Source organism: Elgaria multicarinata, chromosome 8, assembly GCF_023053635.1.
Source record: "Elgaria multicarinata webbii isolate HBS135686 ecotype San Diego chromosome 8, rElgMul1.1.pri, whole genome shotgun sequence".
NCBI lineage: Eukaryota > Metazoa > Chordata > Lepidosauria > Squamata > Anguidae > Elgaria > Elgaria multicarinata.
Genome location: NC_086178.1, coordinates 110,855,494 through 110,878,648, shown reverse-complemented (window position 1 = coordinate 110,878,648; position 23,155 = coordinate 110,855,494). Strand labels below are relative to the sequence as shown.

Sequence of the window (23,155 nt, the reverse complement as noted above, 5' to 3'; positions counted from 1 at the left end):
CTGGTGACTCCTTGCGGTGGGCAGCTACCGTGGCCGCATAATGGCGGTGCTGTACGCTGCCTGTTAGTGTGGGTACCAGGCTGGCAGAGGGCAGAGCTGTTTGTGGGCTGCTGCCATGGCTACGGCCAGATGTGGGTTGGCTCCTTGGGATGGGGCACAGGGCACAGAGGCGGTCATCGCCGCCGACACCTCAGAGGCATGATGGGAGATGTAGGCACAGAGTGGCCATGCAGACGATTGACCTCGGGTCATATGACACCCGCCACGACCCCCATCAGGAAGTGAGCGCATCAATGTTGACCCTCAACAGCACCAGCAGCACTTCAGCTGGCACTGGCACTGCCGCCGCTGCCGCCGCCAGGGCCGGCGGCGGCATCGCTGACGGCTGCGCAAGTTTGCGGTCTTTCGGACGTGCGCAAACCGTGCAGCAAGCGAAAAAAAAAGCCGCGGCAATCAGGCCGGTGTGGCTGCGCAACCGTTCTCGCGGCGGCAGCAGCACAACCGGCGCAAACTTCCGCCACAAATTGAAGGCAGGTGTGGAGCATGAGGCGTCACGGCTGAACGGGAAAAGCCGCTTTCACCGCTCCTCAACGACGGAACACCCGGTAGGTCTAGCAACGCCCCCGGTCCACGCGTGAGGTGGGGTTGTGGTTCATGCTTGGGATTTTCCTGATCTTCCTGGCCCTGTAAACAATTAGAGATCACCTAGCCCTAAACAGATTTGGAGCTAATCTGTGCCTGGAGCTCCAAGTTAGCCACCGTGAGCTTTTGTAAAGGAAAAGTGGGATATAAGTATAATCAACTCATATTTTACTACTGATAATAACAGCATCACCTTTTTCAGTGTCCAATGCACTGTAACTATGGCCATAGCTAGCTAGACCTAAGGTTTATCCCTGGATCATCCAGGGGTCAAACCTGTTCATCTAGGTGACACACAGGGGATCCAGTGCTCAGGCAGGGGCGAACCCTGGATGATCCCAGGATAAACCTTAGGTCTAGCTGTGGCCTATATCATCTCACATTCTTTCAATAACTCTGTAGTACAAATTACTTGCAATCCCGGGTGGCTGTTGAGGGATGAGTTAGTGACTTGCCTAAACCATCTGGCGAGTTCATGGCTGAGGTGAGATTTCTCACATTTTATTTATTTATTCATTGATTACATTTTTATACCGCCCACCCAATAGCCAAAGCTCTCTGGGCGGTTCACAAAAATACATTCGCCATCATACTACCCCACCTTTCTAGTAAGTCACCTTTTATTTGCTGAGCTAGATCTTCATTTTTTTAGATCTATACTCACACGATACATTGGTGGAATACTGATTACTTTCACTTCATAGATGAGAGGGAGAAATCGCATTTGCACAAATGGTTGGGTTGTCCTGGGGTGATATAAAGAAATGTGCATTAATACAGGGTTGGATCTAAACTTAGTCAGAATAAAACCACTAAAATCAATTAAAATAAATTTCGTTATGGCTAACTTAAATCTCAATGACTTCAATGACCGTAAGTATGACTAGCCTGGATCCAGCTTATGGTAAGCAAAAGATAAACCACATTTTCTTTTTTATTCCAAAGAGATAAACGCTAGATTCTTTCAGTTTCTCTTTAATAAAAGGGGGGGAAAACTACATGCCGCTAAAACCAGACAGAAGACTTTCCAATTAGGGCCCCTCACATAAGCTATACACATTAGAAATGAGCAAGTATGACATAAGTGCTCAATGCATTGTGAAACTGTTGTCTTATAGGGTACTTGTTCAACTGAATTGCAAGACTTTAGATTCTAGAGAAATGTTTATATTGGAATGAGTCTGTAGCTACTGCGTAGGGTTTTTTTTTTAAAAAAAAATATAGGGCAGCTATCCTGATTTTCTTGTGTTTATTTAATTGTTATTTCATCACATTTGCATCCTGATATTCGCATGGAGAGATCAGAGGCAGCAAAGGGTTACCCGATCTTTCCCTCATAACAACCCTTTGTGCTGAGAGAAAGTGACTTGCCCATGGGCATCCAAATGTCACAATCAAACTGAGGATGGAGGTGTCATATCCAAAGCAAGATCCAGAGGGTCTCCAATTCAGAATCCCTGAGGTCGGATGTAAGAGCAAGAAGCTGGAGCAAACCACTAGGCCAAGCCGAGTGAGACAGCTGCCTCAGGGAGCTGTTTTTAGGTGTCCTAAAAAGGTAGCAGTTACAAGATGGGGATACTTGGCTCAGCAATACTACAAACGAGAAGGATCTTGGAATTGTTGTAGATCACAAGCTGAATATGAGCCAACAGAGCGATATGGCTGCAAGAAAGGCAAATGCTATTTTGGGGTGCATTAATAGAAGTATAGCTTCCAAATCGCGTGAGGTACTGGATCCTCTCTATTCGGCCCTGGTTAGGCCTCATCTAGAGTATTGCACCCAGTTCTGGGCTCCACAATTCAAGAAGGACGCAGACAAGCTGGAGCGTGTCCAGAGGAGGGCAACCAGGATGATCAGGGGTCTGGAAACAAAGCCCTATGAAGAGAGACTGAAACAACTGGGCATGTTTAGCCTGGAGAAGAGAAGAGTGAGGGGAGACATGATAGCACTCTTCAAATACTTCAAAGATTGTCACACAGAGGAGGGCCAGGATCTTTTCTTGATCCTCCCAGAGTGCAGGACATGGAATAACGGGTTCAAGTTAAAGGAAGCCAGATTCCAGCTGGACATCAGGAAAACCTTCCTGACTGTTAGAGCAGTACGACAATGGAATCAGTTATCTAGGGAGGTTGTGGGCTCTCCCACACTGGAGGCATTCAAGAGGCAGTTGGACAGCCATCTGTCAGGGATGCTTTAGGGTGGATTCCTGCATTGAGCAGGGGGTTGGACTCGATGGCCTTGTAGGCCCCTTCCAACTCTGCTATTCTATGATACTATGATTCTATGATATTTATTATTATTTTATGGCAAGTCCAAGAACTTTTGCTGCCTGAGGATGAACAGGAAATGTGCCCCTCCAGTAAAGGTATCCAAGGCCAGCCAAATTATTTTGATAACCACGACAGAAAATCATCTCCACATCTTTGGCAGTAAAATAAAACAATAAGAAGTAACTATCAATTTGCTACCTTTTCATCACATCCAAAGCCAGCTCCCTGAAGCAACCGTCTCACTCTGCCTAATAGTAGGACTAGGCCTGGTGGTTTGTCTATTGTCCTAAGCCAGTGGTTCTCAACCTTCCTAATGCCGCGACCCTTTAATACAGTTCCTCATGTTGTGGTGACCCCCAACCATAAAATTATTTTCGTTCTTCTCTACACGATCCATTGTCATGGGATGGTTTGCTAATGAAAATAATACATAACAATAATTTTAATAATACAAAAGATGATACATGACATATTTCAGTCAATACAGTTTCTTAAGACTATCGGAAATATGTGTTTTCCAATGGTCTTAGGCGACCCCTGTGAAAGGGTCGTTCGACCCCCAAAGGGGTCCCGACCCACAGGTTGAGAACCGCTGTCCTAAGCAAAGAGAAGCTTCTAGCGTTTTTACTGGCCTGGCCAAACCTGATGCTTCATACTACATGTCAGTCACGTGGGCTGCAGTTGCATAGCCTTGCAGCAGCCAAAGTGGATTCTGACGCCTAAGCACACGCAGTCTATAGTAGCTTTGCATTCCTCGTTCAAGAACCAGAGTCCTGGCTATGCATCAGTTTGAGCCCAAAGTGTTCCAACTACATGTCTGACACTATCCATTGCACCACACTGGCTCCTTCTAATTAAAACTGTGTCATGGTTAATATATTCAGTGCTGGAAATGAGGGTTTTGTGTGCGTGCGTGCACAATTAATGATTTTCAATGTCCTTTCTGTAAGTGCTCATTCCATGCTCTGAATCCTTTTCGGAGAGGATGTTGACTTACTGCTCTTCTTCCTGTGTTGTAAAATTTTGTCAGGTGCAATATATTAGTGACTATTATGGTTATTGATGTGTGTGCATGTGTGAAGAATTTATAGCGTGCCATAGAAATGAGCACAATTTCTCACATATCCTGGATAAATATTTAAAGAGTCAAAGGTAGAAGAACACGGCAGCAGCATAACCGCTAGCTGCAGCACATGGAAAGATACCAGCCGTTAACAGGTCTCCTTGGAATATAGCAACATTGTATCCTATAAAGCAAGACAAACGGTTTGACAGAATCTAACTTTTCATAAGCAATTGCCATCGCTGAAGTGAAAATAAAACGATCACAACATTTTTAAAGGGCATTTCCATTTCAGATCTTGCAGGGCGGTTGAAAAAGTAGCCTTTCGAGAGACTTCTTGTTTAAGGCTAGAATTTAATTTGCCCTTTACACTCAGGTTAGAAATTCACGTTAGGGCTGCCACTGAAAACCAACAGCTCCATGTCTCCTCCTCTTTCCAATATAAAGGTTTAGTTAGGTGAAATGACTGACGTGACCATTATCCCCACTGCGAGTTCTAGTGGAATGGCAAAACTTGCAAATGTCATATCAAACACTTTGCTTTATTAAACACTGGAGGGGGGAGGAGGGGGAGGAAGATGATGATGAGGAGGAGGAGAAGTAGAGCTGTCGGTGGCAGCAGAGGCTGCATATCTGCCATTTGGTCCCAGCCCTTCTTAGCATGTTGCTCCTACAAACATGATACATTTCCAAGCCGTTTAAATATGTATGCAATTGTAGGCATATTGGAAGCCTTTTTGGAAGCCTTCTTGAGGTCTTTAAATTACATGTTTTACTGGCTTAAAGTCATGTGGGTTCTCATGTAGAATCATAGAATCCTAGACTAGTAGAGTTGGAAGGGTCCTATAAGGCCATCGAGTCCAACCCCCTGCTCAATGCAGAAATCCACCTCAAAGCATACCTATAGAATGTAATTTCAGCAGATTCCACCTCCATCCCCAAGTTGCCACCAGGTATTTCCCAAATGTGAAATTTGAAGTGTGTGTGTGTGTGTGTGGTGTGTGACAGGGGATAACAGTAGCGTTCAGACAAAAGTGCTGACCATTTCAAGGGAATAATCTCAGTTTCTCAGAGGTATTTTGCACATCACTACCCCTGCTTTGTTCCCATGTCCGTAGGCATGTACTTTGGATGGTGCTGCTAATGAGTTTCCACCTGGACTGGATATTTTTTTGTATTCAGTTACTTTTACATCTGTTGATTTTAGACTTCAGAATGTCTAGTTGTCTTTTATTGTTCCTTACTGTTTATGTGAGTTTGCGAATTCCTTGATCAACTCATTGCAACATTTCCACAAATGCTCATGTTTTACATTTTCTAACATAATGCAATAAATGAGGGGGGGGGGGAAGCTTTTGAAAAGTTCTTAGAAGTTTGTTGATCCCTTTGGTGAACTCTTACATACTGAGTTGATCTTTCACGTGTGTTTTCTTACACCATGCCCTAACTCACCTTCAGTGCTAAGAAGCCAAGGCCGCTGTGAAGCAGTTGGACTTTGATGAAAGCTTCAGCTTCTAGGGCCCTGCTTCACATTACTCATTGGAGGTGGCATGGAAGTGGCGAGAAGGATTTGGAGCTAATTGTGAATGCATGCATTTTCTGGGCATCCAGAGAGCACATTTGGGAAATTAATCCAGATTAATTCTCCATCACTAGCTAAAACATTCTTACTATACCATTTGTTCTCTTAGGCAGGAGAGATAACGTTTAATTTCTGGTTGCACCCTCTTTTTTTCTTTGTATCTTTCATCAAGATTCATTCAAGGTCATTTCTGCAGTGTAACTGAAACTTCAGATGTGGCTGTCAGAACTATCTGTAGACATGAGCTGTCACATGTCAATCCTTTCTGTATCAAAATATTGTGGCAAATATTAAAGAATTGTAATGCGTCTTTACAATTCACTTTTGGAAAATTGGTAAGGGCACAATGTCATTCGGTAGTTAAAAATGAGAAACTGCAGTTGCTCTTTTTTGCTTTCTACGTAGACTATTCACATTACTTGAATTAAGATTTTGCAGCCAATTGTCATTTGTGCAAAATAGTCTTAATGTGGAATTAACTAGCATTTGTAACTGAACACTTAGTGGGGAGGTAATGAGACTCTTGTATCCTTGACAGGGAATTATGTACCGAAAGGCAGCAAAAGGCCTGTAAGAAACCCTTCTGTTCTTGCTTTTCTTAACATGGAAAATAAAGCTAAATTGTCCCTTCACTCCAGTATCCTTTTTAGTAGTTCTTGAATTTTGATCTGTCAGTGGTATTTGCTGAAAAGGCAGAGTTTCCTTCCAGTAATTTTAAGAAAAGCTATCATCAAACTGTCAACAGCCTAAATTGAGATTAAAAGTACTGAAGAGAAATCTTTGCTATTATCAGGGTTTCAACTAAGAGCCCTTGAGCAGACAGAAAATATCTGAAAGGTCTAAAATGGAGCTGCATCATCTTTTTTGATCCGTTGGAGAAACTTGGAGTGGGGGGTAGGTCATTCTTTAAATAAGTGACAAAAGCTTAAACATACTACCCTGAATTTGCAGACAAAGTCAAAATACAGTGCAGTGAATGCACCTGTGTTTTGCATACCATTTTAGATTCACAGACTTGTCTGCTGGTGGGCAATATAAAGCCAGGATGGGCTGAATGTTTTAAATTCACCTTGGTTGCTACAGGTGAAAGTTAGCACATGATCCAAGTGCCACTGTCCTCGTTATCTGAGTCCTATCCTTAATAAGATGCTGTCCCTATTTTGTATATTGGGAAATTTTAAAAATAATAATACTATTTTTAATAACAACAACAACAACAATCGTAACATATATACATGCACACTAGCTTTCCTTGTCTTTCCCCCATGGCCATCTCCAAAGCAAATGCTGCTTGGGCTGCAATTATGTCTGAACTCAGTGGGACTTAGATTGACCTACATAGGATTGGTGTGCAAACGTCATTGACTTACAGCTGTTCTATAATAAATACAACCACATCCATTATGAATCTAAAAGTTACATTAGACATTATGTGTGTGGGGCTTTTTTATTTTAAAAAAGAATCCCCTAGAGAGCCAAGTAGCAGGGTATAATTTTTAAAATGCATAAAGTGTAAATAAATAAATAAAATTAATCTGGTTGTGGTCAGTTTACTAACGCAACTGCTTTGGATGTACACCTGCAGAGTAAATTAACATAGCAAACAGCAGACAGAAATGTGCCTTGAGCGGTTTGTAGAATTAGATGTGGGGAAGAGCTGAGGGGAGAAAATATGAAGTGAGCAGCAACACTGAAGAGGTGTGGTGGTGGTGTGGGATTTTAGTTTTGGCTGGGAGACATTCATGAAGCTAAACCAGGTTCATCTAGAGACAAGCCTGAGGATTTATATGTAAAGCTTTGCCTTACTGTGTGTATAAGTTTCATCAAATAAATGGCAAGATTGTATTGATAGGATAATTGACATCATCATTAGTCCAGCAAAGTTAACCCTATGTATGTGATATGCATTGACCATTAAAGGGAAAAGCACTGTACGGATGCTCCACAGCCAATTTGGATTTGGTCAAATGATGTCATTGAAGCCAGTGCAAATAAAGGCCATAGCTAGACCTAAGGTTTATTCCTGGATCGTCCAGGGGTCAAACCTGTTCATCTAGTGACACACAGGGGATCCAGTGCTCAGGCAGGAGCGAACCCTGGATGATCCCAGGATAAACCTTAGGTCTAGCTGTGGCCAAAGAGATATGTGTGTGTGTTTTTGCAAGGAGTGCCCACAAATGTTTTGACTGTGCCAAAATTCATAGTGGAAAAACCAATATTTGGGTTGCATTTGGTGGTTGTTTCGCCTTAGCGGAAAGTACTTTTGCATACAGAAGTCAGGGCACCCGATTTTCACTGATTCACTTTTCTCACTTAAGCCTTCCATTCACCCACCCCAAAAGCTCTTCCTGAGGCTTGGGAGACCCCCCACTCCACCCCATAACAGAATGGGATATGGCACAGAAGGAGAGGGGAGACTAGCAAAAAATCAATGCCCCAACTTGAGTGAGAGAAAGTGCTTTACATTAGTACAAAGTCACCAATGGATACAACCCATGTAAGCCCGTCTTAAATCCAGTTGATTTTGATGGGATATGTATTGCTTGGCTATCTTAATCTTTTAAAATATGATTACTGTTATTATTATGCATATATGTTTTTCTGTTCAAAATACAAAAACCAAACACAACAACAATACGAATAAAACAGGGGGAATAATCATGATTCAGTAGAAGCAATAATGCACAAAACAAAACAAAAACTCAGCTTACCAAACCTGCCAACTTCAGTGGGTGGGAAGGCATATGGGGTGGGGGTGGGGGAGAAAGGTGCTCCTTCAAGATCTAGGGCATTTGGGGCTTTAAAGGTAACACCTTGAATTGGATGGACGCTGCTGTCAAACTGTGAAAGCCTAAGCTATGGCCGTGAAAGCCTAGGCCAGTCAAAATATTGGCAAATGTACCAATCGGCAAACAGAGGGGAGGAAGCAAATCCAATATTCCCTACTTTCCTCCTGTTCTCCTGGGTAGCTGATCTGCCCAATGGCCAGTTTTTTTTAAACTGGATCCAGAACTGTCACTTGAGGCACAGGTGAACTCAGTGGCAAAGAGCACCTTTTATCAGCTTAGGTTGATATACCATCTACACCCTTATCTGGACAGAGATAGCCTAGCTACAGTTATCCATGCTCTGATAGCTTCTCGTTTGGATTACTGCGACGCGTTATATGTGGGGCTGCCTTTGAAAACGGTCTGGAAACTTCAGCTGGTACAAAACAGGGCAGCCCATTTACTAACAGGGACTGGCTGGCGAGATCACATTACGCCAGTCCTTTTACAACTTCATTGGCTGCCAGTCCAGGTCCGGGACCGATTCAAAGTGCTGGTACTAACATTCAAAGCCCTAAACAGCTTGGGGCCAGGCTATTTGAAGGAACGCCTCCTCCCATATGTGCTTGCCCAGACCTTAAGATCATCCACATGGGTCCTTCTCCGTGAGCCCCTGCCAAAGGAAGTGAGGCAGGTGGCTATTAGGAGGAGGGCTTTCTCCGCTGTGGCACCCCGGCTGTGGAACGAGCTCCCCAGAGAGGTTCAGCTGGCGCCTACACTGTATTCCTTCCGTTGCCAGCTGAAGACGTTTTTATTTTCTCAGTATTTTAACACCTATTAACTTAAATTTAAACTTTGCTGTTTTAATTCCATATTTTAACCTATATCAATTTTTGCTGCGTGGTTTTATCCCGGTTGTGCTTTTTATATTGTATTTTGTATTTGTGTTTTTAGACTATTGGTTGTTTTATTATGGTTTTAATTTCTGTGAACTGCCCAAAGAGCTCCGGCTATTGGGCAGTATAAAACTGTAATAAATAAATAAACAAACAAACTGAGGTACCATGCACAGGAGAGTTAGGGAAGGAGCGGTGTTGGATGAACTAACAAGCGCTCATGTGTAGTTTTAGACAATAATCCTCAGAATAAGCAAAACTATTCTTGTATTGGAACAGTTTTCATTTTAAAAACTGTATACTTTCACAACACAAGTAAGGATGGGTTTAATGATCAATAGGTGTAATTATCTTTCCAGGACTGGTTACCTGGGTTCGGTCGCTTAACATTCACCTTGTAGCTCCTGTCTAAAAGCATTGCTATAGCAGCTGGTCTAATATTAAAACATCTTTTAAAGGAATATCTATTAGAATGATACAGATTTACAAATAAAACTTTGTTTTAAAAATGAACTTTAGTAATATCAAGATATTGCTCACCAGAATGTCAGTAAATAAAGTAAGTTCTAAAATGCCTCAGGGAACTAATTTTGCCCGTGTGTGTGTATGTGTGTGTGTGTGGATTAAAGAAATAATAATTTAGACCTATTATTAAGTGTTTTTAGGGGAGAGTCGAATAAACTCTATAACAGAATTTGATATTTATTGCTACAAATTAGTTCTGTCCTTATAGTTTATTTTATCTAATGTATTCCGTATAATTTATATTTTGAGAATAGTTAATCTTGCCTATGGGGTCAAATCCAGAAGTCGAAGCTGCAGCTAGAAGAGTCGGAGCTATTTATTATTATTATTATTATTATTATTATTATTATTATTATTATTATTATTTATTTATATAGCACCATCAATGTACATGGTGCTGTACAGAGTAACACAGTAAATAGCAAGACTCTGATACTCTCCAGCCTAAATACAGCAGTGTTCACCAGATCAGCCGGACTCATACCCCAGTCCCCCCAAACTGATGGCAGATTTTGTGGGTGTGCCATTTCAGGTGTGTCGGTCCATGTGTGCGCGCACTTATGAGTTGCGTGCACACAATACAGAGACAAGTTTTACAGGATGATTCAATGGCTGGTGCTAGATACAATCAAGATGGAATTGTAAGAAAAGGAAAATATGTGTGTGCGCGGGGGGGGGGGAGGCATTTTAAGAGCAAGAGATTTGTGTGTATGGTGAAGCTTCACTTTCTGTCAGTCCAGGTCCAGGCCAGATTCAAAATACTGGTATTAACTTTCAAAGCCCTAAACGGCTTAGGACCATAGGGTGACCAACTGTCAGGATTTCCCCGGATTTGTCCTGGTTTTTGTTCTTTTCATGGTGTCAGGGGGGATTTTCTATAATTTTCAATAATGTCCTGGAATGACACACCTTCCTCTTTAAGGCTGCCATTAGCATGGCAGGAGTGAATGACATGCTTTCTTGAGGCACATCATTCCCCCACCCTGAGCTCCAATTGAGGTCTTAAAGGGGAAAGTGGGTCATTCGTGGACATTATAGAAAAGGCCCCAATTGGAGTGGATGGTGGTGGTGCAGAATGAAATCCTTTCCCCTCCTCCACTCCAATCGGGTTCTTTAAGGTGGCGGGGGAATAACGTACTTTCTGCAGGACTCAGAAAGCTGCTTCCCCCCCACACACTAGGTGTCCTCTTTTTTGGTTTCCCAAATATGGTCACCCTAAGGACCAGGTTAACTGAAGGAATGCCTCCTCCCATATGTGCCTGCCTGGACACTAAGATCATCTTCAGGGATACTTCTCCATGAACCCCTGCCAAAGGAGTTGAGGCAGGTGGCTACCAGGAGGAGGGCCTTCTCTGCTGTGGCACCCCAGCTGTGGAATGAGCTCTCTAGAGAGGTTCGCCTGGCACCTAAATTATATTTTTTCTGCACCAGGTGAAGACGTTCTTGTTCTCCTAGTATTTTAACAGTTTATCATAGTCTTTTAACCTTGCTGTTTTAAATCTGTATAAATCTTTCCATTGCTGCTAGGATTTATCCTGGTTGTGCTTTTATATAGTATTTTTATTGTGCTTTTATACTGATTGGTTGTTTTATACTGTTGTTTGTTTTATACTTGATTTGCGTATGATGGCTTTAACTTTCGTGAACCACCCAGAGAGCTTTGGCTATTGGGCGGTATGGAAATGAAATAAATAAATTCAATCCTGTTAGTCTTCACCTGCAGCCTGAAGTGTTACAGGCTGCAGGTGAACAAGGTCTATGTGTAAACCTATGACTGCTGGAAAAGAAGCACAAATATGACGTTAGCACAGTACTGTGGCAAGAAGCTTTGGGTAACTGTATGATAAGGTATGAAGAGGCTTCAGTGAAGGTCAAGAGATCAAGGGTGAAGAAAGGAAGATCTAAGTGGGGAAAACGGCTTGGGACCTCGATACTTGAGAGAGCGCCTCTCCTTATATATGCCTGCCGGAGACCTTAGATCTGTTGGAGGAGCCCTTCTCCGCATCCCACCAATGCAACATATACGCTATGATGGGACAAGGGAGAGGGCTTTCTCTGTGGTGGCACCCCTTGGAGGCCCGATTGGCACCAACATTGCTTGCATCTTGACGCCAAGTAAAACCATGGCTTTTTAACAAAGCCGTTGATGGTTAAACTCACTGGCACATTGTTTTAACTGTTTTAACTGCATCTATTGCTTTTAAATTATATATTGTTTTAACTTGGATTATGGTTTAATTTGTTTTTAACTGTGTATATTTATTGTTTTATACTGTATGTTTTTATCTGTGTGCTGCCCTGAGATCTTAGTGATATAGGGCGGGATATAAATATTTAAAATAAATAAATAAATAAATAAATAATGAGAAAAGGCCAGGAACCTTAAAATGAGAGTGGGTAGGGGGATACCTTTAAAAATATAAGTGATGAGAGATTGCACACCATGTGGGTCACTTGAAACATACTCTGACAGATCAAATCAGAGTTCTCAGTACTTTATTTTATTTATTTATTTATATAAATATTTATTTATTACATTTATGTACCGCCCCATAGCCGAAGCTTTCTGGGCTTTGCAGCATCAGGGTTATAAACTTAGTTTTATATCTAATCTTATGCCTTGTACTTTGGCATCTGTATGAGTTTTACATATGAATATCAGATTATTAAATGTACTCTTCTTGCAGGTCTCAGCTGGTGGTGCTTCCGTATCTCCTCGAGTGCACTATACACCATTGCCATCTGGATCAAGAGACCTCACCAACCACAGAGGTAAACACACACACACACACATGAGGAAAAATGTATTGTTATTCATAGCTACAAGGAGATAAACTTTATTGTATGGCCATTAGAGTTCATTACTGCTCGGCTGGCACTCCAGAGAGAATACTCCACTCTTTTGAGCTCTTGATGAGAAGAGTGTACTTGGCAAAATTAGAGTTTTAACATATTAAACAGGCTTCAGAGGTACTCTACTGGGAAAGCAAATGATTCTATTAAATAACACTTAGCAACTTCAACAAAAATATGATTAAGTTATATATCGCTAAATAGACAATTGCATACTTCCCTGATAATTTTGAGACACTTTGTAAGCGCTACTAGTAAACAAAATGCTAAAATATATTTATTTTGTAGTTTAACAGTTGAAGTTATGATTTATTTTTTTTACCTCAGTACACATTTGCATACCATTAATTTGTCTTATCATTCTTCTCTTTTATCATGAAAGAGTAGAAGAAGGACCAGTGTTACATTTTCTTTGTTTAAAATGGGCATTGCAAATGAAAAAAATGGACTGTATGCTGGAAAACGTTCTTCATTAAACTGTTGAACAATTGCACCTGCGATAAAGGAAATATTTTGAACACCTCATTTTTATTTTCAAAAGGTGAAAGTTACTTAGGCATCTGCTTATTTGCTCATTATACAGAGTTCCTAATTTCCCAATGGAGGTCATGGCACCAGCCATGCTTTTATGGGGATACACAAAAAAGTTCCAATATTATACCTGTTTAGCTCTTTGGATCTAGGATTGCTAAGTCTCCTGAGGTTCAGATCTTGAAACTCATGGGGTGGGAGTTAAAAAAAATACATTTTTAAAAATGTATTTACTACATTTTTATACTGCCCAACCATAGAATAAAACATGACAAAACATAATGTAAAGCTTTAAACGTTTAAAAATACCACATAAATCCAGAAGGGGCAAAGGTCTCAGGAACTCAAGGGTGGCACCTGCTGGTGACATCTGGTAGCACTTCCAATTAAAAAAAAATCTAAGCTTCTACTAGTTGATCATCAGTGCTTCCTTTCACATGCTCTTTTCAAGATAAGTTTATTATGCATGTCTTGGTGCCTATCTCTCAGGCTCCCATAGAAAAACAGAAACTGGAAGAACATACTGGAAAAGGGGATGTTTTAAAATGTAAAGCCTCATGTGGCGCAGAGTGGTAAGCAGCAGTTACTGCAGCCGAAACTCTCCCCACGGCCTGAGTTTGATCCCAGCGGAAGCTGGTTCTCAGGCAGCTGGCTCAGGTCGACTCAGCCTTCCATCCTTCTGAGGTCGGTAAAATGAGCACCCAGCTAGCTGGGGGAAAGGTAACCGTGACTGGGGAAGGCAATGGCAAACCAACCCCGGTACAAAGTCTGCCAAGAAAATGTCAGCGAAAGCAGGCGTCCCTCTAGGAGTCAGCAATGACTCAAGTGCTTGCATGAGAGGTTCTTTTCCTTTTTCCCTAAAGTGGAGGGGGAGGCAAGAGATGAGCCATGTGGAAAATATCTTGCCGCTCTGCTTTGGCTAATAAGTCCTTCCGCTAGAGCTCTCGAGAAGGAAGTTTAAACCTCAGCATTGGCTCAGATCCTGGGGTAACCCAGTATCATCTTGGCATCCAATCCAATTCATTGTAAAATTTGAGCTCTGAAATTTTATTGCATATCTTAAGTGGGAAGAAATGAGGACGTGTTCGTTTTGGAATTATGCTTTGAAGTGGTTGCATCCTAAAATTCTCCAGAAATATAAAAAAAAGGTGGATATGGGAGAGAGAAGTCATTTTTTTTAAGCTAGATTTTTTTTTCTTAAGAGAAGAGAACAACTCCAAATGAAATAACACCATTATCAGAATGGATATACCTTTCAGTGTGCGAATGTAATACTCACTGAATTTTCTAAACAAAGATAAAAGAAGTAGTCACAAAATACGAATGCGTGGAGCAACTTTGGGAAGGAGTGGGGGTGGACTCCCTGGGAGGTGGTCAGGAATGGTGATAGGAAAGAAGAGTTCAGGGGGGTCGAAGGGAAGGAGAAGGGAAGTCACCAGGCAAGCATGTGCAGCTTTTGTGGGCTCAGACCAGTTGAGGCAGTGAGGTCACCAGGGAGTTAACTGAAGAGGGAGAGGATGGAGAAGAGCAGGGCCTCTGCCTCCAGGCTCTATGAAGCCAAGGGATGCCTGGGAAAGGGGGAAAGGAAATGGAGAGATACCTGGGCATGATCTACACTACTGCTTTAAAACAGTTTATAACAATATTGACAACTGTTGGGGCCCAGGACACGCTCCATATACACTTTTCAAGCTGTTTTCATAGAATCATAGAACAGCAGAGTTGGAAGGGACCTAAAAGGCCATTGAGTCCAACCCCCTGCTCAACGTGTTATATCCTGCTAGGTGTAGATCTGGCCCCAGTGGGCGTTAATTATAGGTGAATCAGCAGGGCTCAGGCTTGTTGGGGTTATATGACTTCCACCAAGTTCCCGTTCCTGAATGTGAGCTTTGTTTGTACGAACAGGAAAAGTGCACATTTAGCTACCCAAATGCATACTTTTGCCCATTGACTATAGCGTGAAAGTGTGTATTATTATTTTTCAAAATGTGTAATTTTTTAAAGCGTGCATTTTTCTGGGGAACTCATTTTGTGAACATGATTGCGAGCTTGGGAGTCTGCAAGCTTTGTCTGAATATTCTTGTTTGGGGGTGCGAACGTAAAATAAATAAACGGTATCATGGTCCTTGCTGTAAAATTGCACTTAATATGAAGAGTTCATGAGTTCCAGATCAGATGGGGATCTGACTCCAGTAGTAAATGCTGACTATTTTCCCGCTTAATGGTCTTGTTCTAAAATTAAGATTTGGGAATTAAGAGTGATGGGATATATACTTTCAGTGAATCTAGTAATTATGCTATATTGATGCTTGATTGCCTCGGTTGAAAATAGGCATTTGGAATTGGCCCTAGATGTTTTAAATGTGGCAGAATAGAATTGGCAGCTAAATGGAAAAGTTGCTGAGTATCTTCACAAGCAGGATTATTAGTCAGTTGCTGAAATGGTAAAGCCAACCTATATAGTTAGATGTAAAGAAGAAAATAGCTATTAATGACTTGTAAATAAAATGGGAATGTTTTATCAGATATTGGAATTGATTTGTCAATGTTCATCTAACTTCAGAGAGGTTCTTTGCTATTATATAATTATATTTACTGTTATTTCTTTTGCTGTTAAGTTTGCTTTATTGGATTATGTGGTGCTGAATAAAGAAGTTTTGAGGGGAGGGGCCAAAGTTTAATGACAGAGCACATGGTTTGCATGCAGAAGGTCCCAGTTTCTTTCCCCAGGGTGAGGAAAGAACCTTGTCTGAAACCCTGAACAGCCATTGCTGCCAGTCAGTATTCAAAATACTGGGCTAGGTAGACCAAGGGTCTGACTCAGTATAAGGCCGCTCTCCCTATGGCCCTTTCTACACCTAAGGGTTATCCGAGGAAAATGGAGGAATTGTCCCTGCCTGCTCCCGGGATCCCCTGTGTGGCTTTGGGATGCCCGGGAACCATCCCAGGATGATCCCGGGATTTGGGCTGGTGTAGACATGCCCTATGTTGAAAAAAGTTGGGAAAAGAATATATTTGCATGATTTCTATGACCAGCCAAGAGTACCCTTTTAACTCTACAGCTTATTGTCCAAAAGGTCCAAATAGTCCTGTATATATATGGTAACTGTGCACCAGTAGGTTTTATGATTTTACTAAGTCTGAGGTTCTCTGGTTTTTAGGTGGTTCATATTATTCATTTTGCTAATATATATATTTATATAAATTAAAATCAGTGGATAATGTTCCCTGAAGTGTTTAGGCACAGTCCAGCCAAAGTATCAAGTCCCTGTGTTTTCTGTGGGAGACAGTTAAGCTAGTTTGAAATCAAGCTGAAAGTATTTATGTTTGGCTAGTTTGCGCTCTAAGTGAATGAGAGGAGAGAAAATTATCCATGGGTCAGGTAAGCAAGCCACTGCTGGCGCACTTTGACAGTTCACATGTATATATTCTCAAGGAAATAATAATTAAGGGATGATTTCCAGAAATCCAGGTGTTGTGAATTGGGTTTGGAACATTCTGCTGGAAGACAGTATGTGAGCCATCAACTTTTTCTTTAGAATACAAGGAAGTTCTCTGAGCTCACAAACCCTAAAGCACTCTTAATTGGAGTCAAGAGTGTACCAAGAAAAGAATGAAACACATAAACATGCCATTTTGGAATTCCACTCCTAAGGTTTTTCTATTCCCTGAATGGTCTCGAACACACATAAAAGATTGAATCAGCTATTGCATATGTAAATATTGGCAGCTTTTTGGGAATTCTTTGCAACCCGAAGCTAAGGGAGAGACTGACCACTGCCTTTGTTCATCTCCAGAGGGGCTTGTTTATAAGAGCCTGAATCTCTTGTGAGCAGCTTAAGGCAGCTGTAAATTAACTCTGCTTGGGGCTCAAAAGGAGGAAAAACAGAACCAACTCATCTGTCTTTGGCCACATTTTCACAATTTCCACTTCGTTTTCCCCCTCATTTAGAACAAAGGGAAAAATATATAAAGGAAGCTACACTTTTCCTACTCAGTTTAGTTTGCAATCTTTGACCTGTTTCCTGAACACACGATAAACTTATATTTAAAATGAGGGGTGTTTCAGAAGTAGTTAGGTGATAGGTGACCTCTCCTGGATTTAATTCTAAACAAGTCTGATTAAAACAAATTACTTTAAAATAATTATTTTAATCCAGGCCTTATTCCAAGTTGGTCCCCACCAAGATCCTAGTGGTCACTTCCCTGCCACGTGCTGTCCCCCCTCTGCCTCCGTTTCTCTCCCTCACATATCTTAGAAAAGTGAAAGAGCCTGCAGGAAGGACTCACAAGGATCATGGATTTGAGGATTGAATTTATGTATTTATTTATTATTTATTGCATTTATATACCGCCCCATAGCCAAAGCTCTAGGTGGAGACAGGTAGAGACAACAATACTGTGTTGTATGAACATAGGGACTTCAACATGGTTGGGACCCCTCAGCTGCACACACACACATATGCTGTGTACGTGTAGATCCCCTTTTCACATGTCCAGCTGAACATCAGGTGTCGTGGGTCATACCCAGAGGGACTTGCTCACATTGTGTGTGTGTGTGTGTGTGTGTGTGTGTGTGTGGCTAGCTATGCAGTCCTGCTCCTCAACTACACATTCAATATGTGTATACTAACACCTGTTTCTGTCTCTGACCAATGTAAGGTGCCTACTGCTTTCTTTTTGGCAGCACACACAGGTTGCAGAACGCTCTATCGTGGTGTCTTTTCATGATTTGGTGGCATGAGAAAGAGTGACTTAGAATCCGAACCGCTAAATCATTACAATTTCCCAACTTCCCTACTAAGATTTTTGCTAGGTTTTAAGCACATAGGTTGTGCATGTGAGAATGGGAAGGATTTGTTGCATTTGAACATGGAGAAATTCAATATGCAAGTTCTGGATATTTATCAGCAATTCTGTTAAAGTAATTCTGCTACAAGAAGAAATAGTGAAATGCCATTTTTCTTTAAATGTTCAGCCAGAAGGTTAATTGCTGGAGTAACCAGCGACCTTGTTAAAACTTGTAAAGGTTCCATGTACATTAGCCTCCAATAGCTCATCTTCAACTACCGTACCTTTCTTTATATCACAGGGAAATCCTGTACTGTATGTATGTGTGTGTGTATATATTTTTTAAATTTGTTGGTTGTTTTTATGCTCTTCATGGTTTTTAATTTTTGTGACCCGCCCAGAGAGCTTCAGCTATTGGGTGGTATAAAAATGTACTAAATAAATAAATAAATAAATAAATAAAATATATTATATTTATATTTTATTATATTATATATTGCTATACTATACTGTTTCTTGATCAAGCAAAATGAACGTTTGTAACCTTATCTATAATTTTAGTTAAATATACATTAATTTCTAAGAATGATTAGTTTTAAATGCCATTCGCTTCCTCTTGTTTCTCACTGATAGAATTCTTCAGAAATATCTAGTCTCGCAGCTAGCTGTGCTTAGAATTTAACTTGCCTCACCAAACTTAGAATTTTTGTTTAGCGTGTCAACAGCTGTGTAGATGGGATCTTCCATTAGACTCTAGATACCTGGATGGATTTTCAAAAAGCTGTTGGCAGTGTTCCCCATGTAGCATTATGGGATAAGAGAACAGGCCCTCTTATGAACTGATAATTGATTAAAGAACAGGCCCCAGATACTGGGGCCTCCAGTGTGATGTCCGTGGGAACCAGTAAGCCTACTCTCTTGGCACCCACCAGGACCCCTGCCTGTTTTTATTTATTTATTCATTTATCTGTTAAATTAACTAGGAGTCTGGTGTGCTACATTGTGAAGTGCTACCCTTCACACCATATTTATTTGGGCTGAAAAGAGTGGATTTGTATTTTGGAGCTCAGAATAATTTCTTTTATGTTTTTGATGGTACTCGCATTTTCAAAAATGAACAATATCCTTGGTATAATGTTCATTTTGATAATAGCTATTCTATCCATCCATGAAATTCCCATGGAAGACCTTTTTTTAAAAAAATCTGTAGCAACAGAATCAAATAAAGGCTGATAGTTACATTGCTATTAGTTTGTCTATTTCTGAGCTCAGAATCATCTTCTACATTGTATGTAGGTTATTTTTCTTTTAGGGGGAATCTACACTATTGTACCTATAATGGTACATAGGGCTTTGATCGCATCACTGATCACATGACTGGTTAGTTATAACGTTTTATAGGTGAATTATGTTCCGTTTTACCTTACCGTTATAACCCTTCTGCACCGTTGTTAGCTTTCAATGTGCAGTCTTCTATCGTTGTATTCCCTGTCGCATTGTAAATGCAATGGCACGTGATCCTCCACTCTCCTTCCTGTTTGGGACAACTTCCTAGCTGGGACAGCTTCCTGGGAAATAAGTGTTTTGTGACTGGCCACGCCAACCCTGGCACCCTTTTTGTAAGAATGCCCACGAAATACTTTCAAAATTCTAAATCTGCCCAGTTGCCATGTGTAATTGGAGCAACCAGCTATAAAACAGTTCTAAGGACCAGAATACATGTGTATCAATATAAGAATTACAATTTTTGTAATTGTGCTTTTAACATGTTGGTTGTTTTATTATGGTTTTAATTTTTGTGAACCGCCCAGAGAGCTTCGGCTATTGGGCGGTATAAAAATGTAATAAATAAATAAATAAATAAATAAGAAGCAGTGTCTGCATATTGAAATGGGGGATGGGATATGCATGATACACAAACTGATGAAGTCCAAGCATTGTGCAGTTTCACTGTCCTCATGTAGTATTGGCTGAAGTGAAAAAGGAGGCTACCTACACATCACCAAGAAAAGAGGACAAAAGAGGGCACAAATTTGCATAACATATGCATATGCCAATGTATATGTATAGATCCAAATTTAGATAACTATAATTGTCCAGGTTCTAACTTTTGATGGCTAACCCTTTTTACGGTTCTTCGTCTTTAAACTGGAGTTAGCCTGTACCTAGCCTTTCAAATAGAGGATACCTTCAAACCGGTATCCTCTGCAGCTCTTCAAATGGAGGACTGCCTTCTCTAAAGTCGGCCACTTGAACTTGGCCTAGTGTTAAGTTCCTTTCTGCCTGGCACAATCCCCCCTCAATGGGTTTGAGTGTGACTTTGCTTGGGATTTGAACCCATGGTAGGGCTGGAGCTGTCCAGGCCACCCCCAGAAATTTTGTCAGCAAAGAGAGGATTGTGTCCCTTTCAATGCAAAAAGGTGAGATGTGCGCTTTGGGGATTTGGAAGAAATCTTTGCTCAGAGGATTCAAGAATAATGTGCCTCTTCCACCCTGCGAAACTTAATTCCTTCTAAATAATAATAATAAAAAATATGCAAAAGAGGCTGGGTGGGTTCTGCTTTCTAAAAGCTATTTATCCTGCTCATGCTATCGCTGTCAATTGTTACTATAGTGGTTGTTGTTGATACAGTTGTTGGGTTCCTCTCCCAGTTTACAGCCAGAGGTTTACCTATTTAAGATTGAAATTGATTCAGACTAATTTACATACCAACTTATCATAATTAGTCAGAGTTTGTAGTTTCCTTAATGTGAGCTGCACTTTATGCTTAGCAATTGATTTTTCTGTATATCTATGTGAAGTTCCTTAATGTGTGCCATCCTATATATATATATTCCGTGGGTAGTTTTTTTATCATTTAGTTAACCTGAGGAATCATAAAATACGTTTAATCAAGGACTATAAATAGGAAGTACTTGCTTTAACACATTTAATATGGCACAATGAGATGAATAAGGAGCAAATGTAAGTGGTGAAAATATATTGGTCTTCCATTTCAAGCAGAAGTAGTTGTGAATACCAAGGATTCTTGTTTTGCTGGTTTTCCATAGCATATTTGCAAGGCTGTATTGTTTTTCCTGCACCCTTTCCCCCCAGTGACTACTAAAGTAGTATCTCACAAAATGGCAACAAATCTGGCATGAAATCATGAAGTATTTAGAGTTGCTATGTAATGCTACTACTTGCTCAGAACTAAAGCTAGCACAAAACATGGGGGCCAGGCTGTTGTCTAGTATGTGTTTTATTAGACTCTGTAATGCCAGTCTTGATGAAGCTTCATTGGCTTTCTGTTTGTTTCCAAGCCCAGTTCAGAATGCTGGCTCTTGCCTATAAGACGCTGAACAGCTTGGGGCCGAGGGATCTGAACGACTCTTTCCTCTGGTATGAACCTGTCCAGAATCTGCATTAATCATCTGAGGCCCTGTTACGTGTCCTGCCTCCTAGAGAGGTGAAGTTGGTAGGGACTTGAGACAGGGCTTTTTCTATAGCAATCTGTTTATTGGCTTTGTTTTTAGGTTGTTGAAATTTCTGTATTTTATTCTTCTTATGGTTTTATCGTAAATTGCCTCAAGCACTCACTGAGGGGAGGGGTGTGTTTCAAATCAATATTAAATAAATAAATAGAATCATAGAATCATAGAATAGCAGAGTTGGAAGGGGCCTACAAGGCCATCGAGTCCAACCCCCTGCTCAATGCAGGAATCCACCCTAAAGCATCCCTGACAGATGGTTGTCCAGCTGCCTCTTGAAGGCCTCTAGTGTGGGAGAGCCCACAACCTCCCTAGGTAACTGATTCCATTGTCGTACTGCTCTAACAGTCAGGAAGTTTTTCCCTTGTCCAGCCGGAATCTGGCTTCCTATAACTTGAGCCCATTATTCCGTGTCCTGCACTCTGGGAGGATCGAGAAGAGATCCTGGCCCTCCTCTGTGTGACAACCTTTTAAGTATTTGAAGAGTGCTATCATGTCTCCCCTCAATCTTCTCTTCTCCAGGCTAAACATGCCCAATATTTCATCTATATCATTTAAAACTCATGTTTTTCCTTCTCAGGCCTTAGCTAGACCTAAGGTTTATCCTGGGATTGTCCCGGGGTCATCCCTGTCTGCTCCTGTCATTTACATGAACAGGGATGACCCTGGGACGATCCCGGGATAAATCTTAGGTCTAACTAAGGCCTCAAACTCCTGCTAAAACCCTCATCCATGGCTGATTAATTCTTTATTGTAACTACTAGGCCTTCCTCAAAACCAGAGCAATATACACCATGCAAAAGAAAAAGAAAAAGAAAAGTTCACATAGCAGTTTTAAATTATTCACTGAGAAAAATAAAAAAATCTATGACCTGCGTTTATTAACTACATTTACGTGTGTGTGTGTGTTTTAATTTTGAATGATTTGCAGTTTCACTAATCACGGGAGAGGCAGGAGCATGGCAGAACTCTGAAGTCTCATCCCTACCCACTGTAAAGGCACAAAAGCCCTGTCCAGGCAGTCTGGATTAACCCCCATGTGATTCCTACTGCTACCCTCGCTGCCCTCACCCTGTTGTCTTACACATGTTGGAGAACTCAGATCTGAAGTGGGCAGACTGTTGTAAATACATAGGCTCCCTACGCAATTTAGAACCCTGCACAGGGTGTGGGGGTTGAACACTTGCATAGGGCTGTTGTATATTTGAAAAAGTGCAGTGGAAGTGGTTTGAATGCACTTTCACTGCTTTCTGAGCTATTTGCTTAAGGGTTTAGACAGACCATTTCCATCACACAGAGACTGTGGGCATGTCTACATCACAAGGGTGTAGGGGGGATCATGGACTTACTGGCTTCCATGATCCTCCCTGGGTGTCCCAGAACATCCAGAAGGATGGCACGGCCACCATTTTTTTAAAACAACAACAACAGGAGAGGAGCGCACAGGCACTCCTTCGCCAAAGGTAGGGGAAAAACAAAAAAACCTGCTCCCCCACCCCACCCCTGATGGTCACAGAGCACCTCAAGAGCTCCGGGCCCCATGCCCGGTTCCTGGCTCCTCACGTTTACTCGCAACAAGCCGGGATGAAACCAGGATGGCCGCCCACATCTCCCGCGGTCTCGGAATGATCCCAGGACCGTGGGGAAAATCGGGCTAAAACCCCTCCCAGTTATCCCTGGGAAATGGAGGGAGCGTCCCTCCCTGTCCCTGGGATCCCGTGCGTCATTGTTCAAGTACCAATGAATACCATTGAATACCTTT

The 23,155-nt window shown here is 41.4% G+C and overlaps 1 protein-coding gene across 1 annotated transcript in view; it reads left to right on the top strand.

Moving 5' to 3' along the window:
- Positions 1-23,155, top strand: part of LRMDA (leucine rich melanocyte differentiation associated) — a 1,143,906-nt gene that overhangs the window by 935,568 nt on the left and 185,183 nt on the right. The window contains exon 6 of the mRNA XM_063133299.1: positions 12,435-12,519. Coding sequence (XP_062989369.1) covers positions 12,435-12,519 — 85 coding nt within the window. The remainder of the gene's footprint in view (positions 1-12,434; positions 12,520-23,155) is intronic.